Source organism: Octodon degus, unplaced genomic scaffold (genome assembly GCF_000260255.1).
Source record: "Octodon degus isolate 3935 unplaced genomic scaffold, OctDeg1.0 scaffold00037, whole genome shotgun sequence".
NCBI lineage: Eukaryota > Metazoa > Chordata > Mammalia > Rodentia > Octodontidae > Octodon > Octodon degus.
Window position 1 is genome coordinate 2,126,743 of NW_004524613.1, and position 10,683 is coordinate 2,137,425.

The 10,683-nt window shown below is 47.0% G+C and overlaps 1 protein-coding gene and 1 pseudogene across 3 annotated transcripts in view; both read left to right on the forward strand.

Annotated features, from left to right (window-relative positions):
- Hm13 (histocompatibility minor 13) overlaps nucleotides 1-10,683 on the forward strand; it is a 51,071-nt gene that overhangs the window by 22,242 nt on the left and 18,146 nt on the right. For all 3 annotated transcript variants that reach the window (XR_192490.3, XM_004630782.3, XM_004630783.3), the window contains exons 4-7: nucleotides 2,661-2,749; nucleotides 6,591-6,676; nucleotides 6,766-6,891; nucleotides 7,468-7,525. Coding sequence is in view for 2 of the 3 variants with exons in the window: in XM_004630782.3 (XP_004630839.1) it covers nucleotides 2,661-2,749; nucleotides 6,591-6,676; nucleotides 6,766-6,891; nucleotides 7,468-7,525 (359 nt within the window). In the remaining variant the exon portion in view is untranslated. The remainder of the gene's footprint in view (nucleotides 1-2,660; nucleotides 2,750-6,590; nucleotides 6,677-6,765; nucleotides 6,892-7,467; nucleotides 7,526-10,683) is intronic.
- On the forward strand, nucleotides 4,445-5,235 carry LOC105742127 (annotated as a pseudogene).

A 10,683-nucleotide genomic window follows, 5' to 3' on the forward strand; every position in this document is an offset into this window, starting at 1 on the left:
CTGATCCAAAAATTAAATTGAGTCCTCTTAAACTTTTTTTTTTAATATTTATTTATTTATTTTGTGTATGGCCAGCTCAGCCTGCCAGGGGGCGGGCTGTCTGGCATGTGGTGCTGGGGGATTGAACCGCGGTCCCTGTGTTTTGCTTAGCTTAGCTTGTTCTAAGTAGGTGCTCCAGACCACTGAGCCATCTCACCAGCCCCAAACTTTTGTTTTTTGAAATACGGTTTTACTGTGTAACTCAGCCTGGCTTTGAGCTCACAGTAGTACTCCTGCCTCAGCCTCCTGAGTGCTAAGGCTCAGGCATACACCACCATGCCAGCCAACTCTTCAGTTAAATTGAATTTTCTTAAATAGTTTCAAAGAATGTAACATTACTAAAATATCAATGCGCTCCCAGCACTCAGGAGGCTGAGGCAGGAGGATCGTTGCAAGTTTGAGACCAGCCTGGGCTACAAAGTGAGCATAAGGCCAGACTGCATAGCAAGACCCCGTCTCAAAAAGCAAAACAAAAAATTTTTTCAGTAAACTGTATATCCACAAACATAGAAGCAGACCTCCCTCAGGATCCATACTTGGTCCAAAACTTTGAGACAGGGACATTGAGGTTCAGCATTCAGAGCTGGAATAGGCAGAGTGAGGTCTAGACCCTAGTCTGTCCAACCCCAAAGCCAGTGTTCTTCCTAATTTGGACCAAAGTGGAGGTAGGGGATGGGTAGGATCTGTGATTCCCAAAGAGTTGGCAAAGTGGAGGCCTGGCAAGAACTGCCAGTGCTGAGCTCTAAGCCACGTCAGCCCAAGAGTACCCCTAGTTCCATCTGCCTGCCCACTGTACCATCATCCTCCTGAGCCCTCACATGTCTTTGAAGAAGAAACACACAGGTCAGGTTATGGGGAAACATGGGGGCTATGCCTGCTTTACCATCTCTGACCTCATACCTCACTGATGTCACATGATTTTGAGTTTAAGCGCTAAAGGAATGCCCCATAGTTCTTCAGTGTTCCTCCTACAAGTCCAGTGTTAGGCTGACATCTTACCCACCTGCTTTAATATCTTCACTCAACCCTTTGAGATAGGTGGTATTGTTATCCCTCCATGAAGGTGAGGACACTGAAGCCCTAGAAGACTCTGCCACTTAAGTGACTGTCCCAGGCCTATACAACTGATATGTGGCGAAACCATGTTTCACCATTAGGCTGCTGAGGTTGGTAGCTGCTCCACAGTACTCCCCCACCAGTTCCAAGCAGGGCCAGCCAAAATCCTTGGTTTGCTAATCTTGTTCTAAAGATGGTCTAGAAAAGAATATCTCTGTTCTCTGACTGGCCTGGAAGTAGGGTGTGCTGCAAAGCCAGAGAGAATGCTTCTAGAGATGAGGCCAACCTAGTTTTGAGTAACAGAGGCTTCACACAAGGACCCAAGTTCAATCCCCGGCCCCACATGCTATGCAGTCACAGCCCTGGATGCGCAGCTCCCCACTATGCAGCCCCGGAACCATACTCAGGAAGTTGAGCCAGGAGGAGTTTTGAGACCAGCCTGGGGGCACAAAAATGATCATAAGACCGGCCCAATCTGCATAGTGAGACCTGTCTCAAAAAACAGAGGCTTTGTGCAAGGAGTGAATATGAGAATGATCTGCCTTCAGAGCTGGGCTTCATCTGGCTCACCTATTCTAGCTGCATTTGTAAAATCTCGTATCTTGTCAGTAGAACTCATGGAGTTGGGTGGGGCTGACTTAGGTTGTCTGATTTGGTACGACTAGAAAGGAGTCCAGGAATTGCTTCACAAGGGACTCATTCAAGTAGTATATGGACCAGACTTGGGGGTCCCTGACTCCCCAAAACTGTTTTATCACCAAAGTATCTCTTTCTACTTTGCTTTTTTTTTTTTTTTTTTTTTTTTTTGTGGTAATGAACAGGCACTATGAAATCAGTAGGAGGGCTGGCCAGATAGCTCAGTGGATTAAAGCACCTGCTTAGGCAGATGCAGAGGCTGAGGGATCGATCCCCAGGCCTGCCATGCGGCTCCACCCCCAGGACGCACTGAGACAGCAGTTTGAGACTGGGAGTGGTGGCACACACCTGTAATCCCAGTGCTTGGGAGGCTGAAAACAGGAGAATCACTATGAGTCCGATCTATGTAGTGAGACCCTGTACATCCTTGTCCTAAATTCATAATAAAAAAAAAGAAATCAGTAGGAATCTAGAAATTTAGGTTTTTGTTGGTTGGTTGGTTGGGGGGGTGGCGGTGTTGGTTTTTATTGGGTTTTTGTTTTTGTACCAGCGATCAGGACCTTGCCCATGCCAGGCAGGTGTTCATGCCGCTGAGCTATCTCCCTGGCCCCAGAGACCTAGGTTTGAATCTTCTCCCCTCAGATACTGGCTCCTTATCTGAACTTGGGCACTGTCTTCATCCGTATGTAGGGATAACAGTACCAGCTCAGTCTAACAGTCTCAAAGGGTTATGTGAAGATACAAAAGCAGGCAGCCCTCTAAGGGCCTCTTGGGTGCACATCTCTAGACTGGGAACAGTTAACACCTACCTATGAGGGCAGCTGTTAGGAGTACCAGGAGGTAACAGCTGTGAATGGCATTGGTGAGGTTATTAGAGCCATGATTGCCCTTGGGGACTGTTTGCCAACCTGCTTTGTCTTTCTTTCCAGCCCCTTCATGAATAAGTTTTTTCCAGCAAGCTTCCCAAATCAACAGTATCAGCTGCTCTTCACTCAGGGCTCTGGGGAAAACAAGGAAGGTTGGTGCTGCCCACTTTCCCCTGTGTTGTGTCTAGGGAGTTTTCCCTACCACTCTCCTTTGTCTCCAATACTGGGTTCTCTCATAGAATAAGTGATGGAAGAGATGAGCTATGCAATATCATGGCCATGTTCGTATCCCAGCTCTGCCACAATCTAGACACAGGACTCTGGGTGAATGCCTTACCTCTCTGAGCATTGACTAATGTTTGCTATTTTTCCTTTGTGGGAGTACCATCTATAAAGTGAAAACAATAATGTAGCACCTCCTACATAAGCAGTTGTTAGAACTCGGAGTAAACAAGTGAAAAGTATTCAGCACACTGCCTGGCTTAAATAAGTATTTCAAGTCAGTAATTGAGGGGGGTTTGTTGTTTTTGAGACAGGATCTCACTATATAGTTCAGGCTGTCTTGAGCTCACTTTGTAGTCCGGGCTGGTCTCAAACTCCAAACAATTCTCCTGCCTCAGCCTCCTGAGTGCTCGGAATATATTATTCAGTTTTTATCATATTTTGTTTTTAGTGTGATTACTCTCTGACCTAAGATTTGGAAGAGAGTCCACTTTATTTTTAATGAAAACTGAGAACTTAAATGAATCCTGGAGTTAACAGTTACAGCGTACGGGTTCAGATGCAGTACCAAGGTTATCAGTAGTTTCACCAAATGGAAAATATTTCCTTATGCAAAAATCTAGCCATGTATGGTGGCACACAGCTGTAATCCCACCATTGAGGAGGCTATGGCAGAAGAATTTTTTTTTTAATTTGTGTATTTGGTATTGGGTCTCACTCGGAGATTGCACACGTGATCTTCCCATTTTCAGCCTCCCCAGCCCTGGGATTACAGACGTACACCACCACACCTAGACTCTGTTGCTGGCTCAGCACACCATGGGGGTTGGCACCAGAGCCATCGTGATATGGCATGTAGGACAGGTTTTGTCAAACCCTGGTCCCTGCACTTGCCAAAGCAGGCGCTTAGTCCACCGGCCCAGCAGAGGGATTTTGAGGCCGTGTCTCAAAAAAAAAAAAAAACGCTAGAATTCTAGGCTTATGGAATGCATCACATTTTCTTACAAGCATGATCTGCCTTCTCCCCTCAAAGCACCGATTTTATAACTTCCCTTTGCATCTCTAGTACACCTATGTCACAATAAATGTTCGGAATAAGGCCAAACTTTAGTCTTCAGCATCCCAGGCCCTGTCCCAAGCTTCACGATAATGAGAGGTAGCTCTTGGGGCTGGGGCCGGGGCTGAGACCATCACTCCATAGCCTTGCCAGAGAAAAGGAGAGAGAAAACACTTAGGGAAACGAGAAAATGTGACCATGAGCAAATCGCCCCAAGTCCAGCTAGGAATCCTCAGAATGAGTCTTTCCACACTTTTTTCCTGCCATTTCCTTGATACCCCCACTGGCGAAGAACCAGAAGTTGGAAGATGCCCTGGCCAAGGGCCCATGTGGATTCAGAGGAGCAGAAGTAGTAAGATTTCGCCCAGCCGTGAAGTGTGCCTGAGTTGCAGTAACGCTTCTCCCGGTTGACAAGAACAGCTGCTCCTGTTGGTACAGACCTTCCTCAAGCCTGGAGATCTATCAGACTTTTGCCAATTTTGTTGGGTTTTTTTGTTTTGTTTTTTGTTTTTTTGGCGGAACCGGGAATTGAACTCAGGCCCTAGTGCTTGCCAGGCAAGCACTTATTCTACTGAGCCATCTCCCCGCCCCAGACCTTTGCCAATTTAACTTACTCTATTGGTACTGGCTTCATGAACTTGGATCATGTTCAAGAAATTTGAGGAAAAGGAAAGTGTGTCCAATTGCATCCAGTTGAAAACTTCAGTTATAAAGGGTATTACAAACCATTTGATAGAACAGTTTCCAAATATTGAACCATGGCTTAATCAGATCATGCCTAAGAAAGAGCCTGTCAAAATAGTCCAATGCCATGAACATCTGAAAATTCTGACAGTAAATGGAGAATTAATATTTTTTAGACAAAGAAAAGGACCTTTTTATCCAACTCTAAGATTATTTCACAAATACTCTATTATCCTGCCATACCAGCAAGCTGATAAAGGAGCCATCAAATTTGTGCTCAGTGGTGCACACATCATGTGCCCAGGTATAACTGCTCCGGGAGCAAAGCTTTACCCTGCCGCAGCAGATTAGATTGTTGCAGTCATGGCAGAAGGAAAACAGCATGCTCTGTGCATTGGAGTCATGAAGATGCCTGGAGAAGACATTGGGAAAATTAACAAAAGAATCAGCATTGAAAATATTCATTATGCAAAAAAAAGAAAGAAAATGCTCGTTATTTAAATGGTGGCCTGTGGCACATGAAGACATAAAACTAAATATACTTAGGCTAAATAGAGATACTGTGTTGCATATGTGTTTGTGTCTTTGACAACAGTGTGTTTATGCTAAATGAATTAATAGATTATTTTTTAAAAACAGTTTAGTTGCCTGGCGTGGTGGTGCACACCTGTAATCCCAGCCCTCTGGAGGCTGAGGAAAAAGGATCATTGCGAGTTCAAGACCAACCTGGGCCACAAAGTGAGATCAAGGCAGCCTGAACTGCATAGTGAGACCCTGTCTCCAAGACAGACATGGTGGAGCATACCTGTAATTCCAGCACTTGGGAGACTGAGGCAGGAGGATCGTTGTGAGTTCAAGACCAGCTTGGGCTACAAAGTGAGTTCAAGGCCAGCCTGAACTGCATAGCAAGACCCTGTCTCAAAAAAACAAGGAGAAAAAAGTTTAAATCAAGTTGTTGTTACCACAGAGGACAGAACAAATTGAGGGACAAGCAGCAGTCTGCTGTACTCTGGAATCTTAAAGGAATGACTAGACTCTGATCCTAGGTGGTAGAGACCACCTCATTTGACTTCTTTAATTGGAAACACTGGTAAATGGGTCTGACAGGATGGTTACCAGAGGGCTTCTCGCACGGGGAGCCTCAGAGGCTCTCCTGCCTTTACCCTGGGCCTCCTCTTACCTTCTGCTGGGGGCCTGCCCCTTAGCTTGGTTCTTTAAGTGGCTGCTTCAACAAAGCAGTCAGGCTCAGGTTGCTGTGGTTCGATCCCTACAACTCAAGCCAGCCAAACCTGCCCTGAAGGCATTGGGAGCAAAATAATAATAATAATAATAATAATAATAATAATAATAATAATAATAATAATAATAATCCTTAGGGGCTGGGGAGATGGCTCAGTGGAATAAGCGCTTCCCTGGCAAGCACAAGGGCCTGAGTTCAATCCCCAGTTCTGGGGGGAAAAAAAGACACAAAACTCTTAACCTTATGCTGCTAGTGAACTAGGGCTACCAGCAGCCTTTTCAGTTCCTGTGGTGGCAAAGTAGGAAGATTCTGCAATGACTAGGACCTTACTAAAGATCTGAGTTCAGTGACAGCTGGCATTCACTAAGTACCTGCTGTGTTCCAGGCATTGTGCTGCTTGCATCGTAAGGACCATCTCCCTCTCCTACAACCTGTGAGGGAGGTACTGTTTCCATTTTTATACAGTAGAAAACTGAAGCTCAGAGAGGGAACTGCCACCCCCAAGGTCACCTAGCTCCAAGTGATAGAGCCTATGCTTCTAATACCAAGGATTATCTCCCACTGAGCCTGTATTCTCTCTAGATCTGTTTCCTCCTCTACAAAGTTGGAGGGATTGGGGTTGCTCCAGTGAGCTCTTTCTGTCCCCACATTCCCATCACTCTAAGGCTGAACCCCTAGGCCTGTGGGTCACTGACAGTGCCCACAGCCATGCCCTCCTCCGTCCAGGGGCTGACAGGTGGGAGGGGCAGCCCCGCCCCGGGGAGTGGGCTAACCCGGCCTCTCTGCCCAGAGATCATCAATTATGAGTTTGACACTAAGGACCTGGTGTGCCTGGCCCTAAGCAGCATCGTTGGCGTCTGGTACCTGCTGAGGAAGGTAAGTGGCCAAGGCCTGAGCACAGGGTGGCTGGGGTAAAAGGTGTGGTTGGGGCACAGCATGCAGGTCTCACTCCCACCTTTCTGCAGCACTGGATTGCCAACAATCTTTTTGGCCTGGCCTTCTCTCTAAATGGCGTGGAACTCCTACACCTAAACAATGTCAGTACTGGCTGCATCCTGCTGGGTGGACTCTTCATCTATGATGTCTTCTGGGTAAGTTAGACAGTGACATCCAGGATGTCTGGTTTTGGGTGCCCCATCTTCCATATTCTAGGCCCACTGTGAAACACCTAGAAAGAACAGATTTTCCCTTTTACAGAAAGTTTGCTCAGTGCCTAAGGCCTTCTGCCCACCCTCGTGTCTCCATTAGAGTGACCATGGCCCAGGCGGTAGTTAGTCCTGTCTCTGCTGTAAACAAGTGGGGTCTCAAGGACATTCAGAAAGGGGTGCTAGTGTGCTGATGAAGGAGCCCTGTAACGGCACTGACCGGAGGCCACCTGTGCTCTGGTGCACACCATTTCTGGGCTAAGGAACCTAGCACACACATACCAAAGCATCATTGAGCTTTTTCCCTGGCCACTGGTGGCCTCTTCTCCCCTTGATGATCCCTTAGAGAAGTGCCTGTCTTTGTTACCTACAACAGCGGTAGCCACCTTTCCTAAACTCAGTTCATCCCAGGTGCCTACACTGTGCCCTGCGTATCTCAGGCAGCAGCACATCCAGAAGCCTATAGTCAGCCCTGCTTCCCGACTCAGCCCCTCATTTCACTCCAGACTCTTTTCTTTCCAGGTATTTGGCACCAATGTTATGGTGACAGTGGCCAAGTCCTTTGAGGCACCAATAAAATGTAAGTGATCACCCATCCCACCTTGTGAACTCCCTGTCCGTGTAGCAGGCCCGTGGTCCCTCTGGTCAGAACTTCTTTATCTCCTCCCCACATACCTCTTCTCCCACCTGTCATATCTCTCCAACCTGGATTCCTTTTGTTCATCGATCCATCTGGCACTGTTCTTGAACTGCTGCCCTCTGTCCAGGGCTTTGATCACAATGCATTATGGTACAAATTGAGCAGCTGTAATAACAGTCAAGGGGAGGGGTGTGAACAGCTTATGTGGGCCATGAAGGATGAAGGGAGGGGCCTCCAAGAAGAGGAAACCCTCATGCTGAGAGCTAAAGCTTCTTCCCTAGGACTCCTTGGCACCTGACTACCATGTGTTCTTTGACATATATCTTTCATACTGCCTTGATCTTGTTCTCCAGTGCAGCCAGCACTCAAAAAAAATTTTTTTTTTTTTTTTCCGGAACCAGGGATTGAACTTAGGCCCTTGCGCTTGCCAGGGAAGCACTTATTCCACTGAGCCACCTTCCTGGCCCCTCAAAAATATTTTTTAAAAATGCAACCACAGGGGTAAAGCAGTTGCCTTGCTTGCCAGAGGTGCTGCATTTTGGGGCTGGAGAGATAGCTCAGAGCAATAAGTGCTTCCCTGGCAAGTGCAAGGGCCTGAGTTCAATCCCCGGTTCTGCAAAAATAAAAATAAAAACAAGGGACTGGGGCTGGAGAGATGGCTCAGTGGTCTAAAGCACCTACTTGGAACAAGCTTGGCAAAGCACAGGGACCGACGGTTCAATCCCCCAGCACCACATGCCAGCCAGCCGCGCCCCCTGGTGGGCTGAGCTGGCCACACACACACACACACACACACACACACACACTAAATAAATAAATAAATAAATGTTTAAAAAAATTTTTTTTAAAAAAAATAAAAAAAAGGGGCTGGAGAGATGGCTCAGTGGTCTAAAGCACCTACTTAGAACAAGCTTAGCAAAGCACAGGGACCACAGTTCAATCCCCCAGCACCACATGCCAGCCAGCCCGCCCCCTGGTGGGCTGAGCTGGCCACACACACACACAAATAAAATTTAAAAAATAAAATAAAAACAAAAAGGTGCTGCATTTTATCCTCAGCACTGCAAAGAAAAAAAAAAAAAAGGAAAAGGAAAAGACCTTGTCTCCATGTAAAAAGGGTTGGAGATGTAGCTCAGTGGGAAGGAACCCTTTATTTGACTCCAGTACAGAAATGGAAGGAGGGAGGGAAGAAGGAAGGAAAGGAAAGGGGAAACAAAAGAGAAAAAATAAATCAATATCTTTGAACAAGGGAGATTTTTTTATTTTTTTATTTTTTTTTCCAGAACTGGGGATTGAACTCAGGCCCTTGCACTTGCCAGGGAAGCACCTATTCCACTGAGCCATCTCCCTGGTCCCAAAATTTTCTTTTCTTTATAGCAAACCAAGTAGCAGAACAGCTCAGAGATGTGTTAATGACCTTCAGTGGAATCACCAAAAGCCAGGGTTACTTCAGACCTTCCACCTCACAATTCCCAGCATGTCTACCTATCCCTTAACCCATGCCCCATGGAACTAAAATGGGACTCTGGCTCCTCACAGAGCCATGTCCAGCAGCACAAAGCTGCGGCTCTCTTACCATGCAGCTGTGTTTTTCCCCAAGTCCCCCTATATCCTTCCCCATGTCTCACAGGCCCAAATTAGATCATGGGCCTAAGTCCACACCATGCATTAGCAAGAAAGATGGGAACACATTGTCAGCTCAGTGTCAGACCTGGACCAGTCATGGCTTACTCTCAGGGTAACAAGGCTCAGAGTGGGACGAAAAGTTGGGCGTGACAGCAAGGAAGAAGAAGGTGGCATTGGGAAGGCAGCAGACAGTAAGTTTATGCTATGACAGTGTTGCCCTATAGCAGTGAGCAGTCAGGGAAATTGACTCAGGGAGTCAAGAAAGAGCTGCTTTGGCCGGGGAGATGGCTCAGTGGAATAAGTGCTTCCCTGGCAAGCACAAGGGCCTGAGTTCAATCCCTGGTTCCACCAAAAAAACAAACAAAAAAAAAGAAAGAGCTGCTTTTCTTGTAGTCTCATTCTTATGTTTCTGCCATGAACTGGGGAGGGGTTCATAGGCACAAACTGCTCCCAAGTTCTGTGATCTCAACTCAGTGACCCTGTAGGAAGATAAGTTTCTCCCAGCTTTGGCTTGAATAAATGTCCAGGGTCTGGCTGGGCTTAGCTCACTGCCATCTCTCTAGGGTCTAGGGTCAGAGTATGTATGGGAGCCCCCAAACCAAGCCTGTAAAGAGAGAGGGATGCTAGCTAGAGCAAGAAGACAGATGCAGTACAGGCTCTGTAACAGTGATGTCCCATGAGCTTTGATGGGTAAGCCTGGGAGGTTGAGAGTCCAGAGAAGCCAGCCAGGTGTCCACATTTTCCTGAATCATGAAGAACCTAAGCAGTACACAGGGCAGGGTGAGTGTCAGGGAGCATACAGCTTTCTTTTTTTGGGGGGGTGGAACCAGGGATTGAACTCAGGCCCTTAAGCCTGCCAGGGAAGCACTTATTCCACTGAGCCATCTCCCCGGCCCCAACATACAGCTTTAACAAAAGGCCCAGGCAGGGGATATAGCTTCAAATAAAGGCCCAGGGCAGGAAATGGGGGGGGGGGGAGCACACACTGAGTTAAGGGAACAGAGGCCAGACTTGGAGAAGCCAAGAATGCCATGCCTAGGAACCTGGACACTGCCCAGCAAGCAGCAGATGCGCTATTGTAAAGCTTTGACCAGGGAAGTGATGTTGATTTGCTTGGTTTTTTTTTTTTTTTTTTTTTTTGCTTGGTTTTAGATTGGAAAGAAAATTCCCTTCTGCTAGAACCGGAGTGCAAAACAATATAATTAACATATATGGTAGCTGGGCACATACAGTCCCAGCTACTCAGAAGGTGGAAGCAAGAGGATCACTTGAGCCAGGAATTGATGTCCAGACAGGGAAATTCAGTAAGACCATGCCTTAAAAAATAAAATGGGCGGGGCTGGAGAGATGGCTCAGTGGTCTAAAGCACCTACTTAGAATAAGCTTAGCAAAGCATCAGGGACCACGGTTCAATCCCCCAGCACCACATGCCAGCCAGCCCCACCCCCTGGTGGGCTGAGCTGGCCACACAC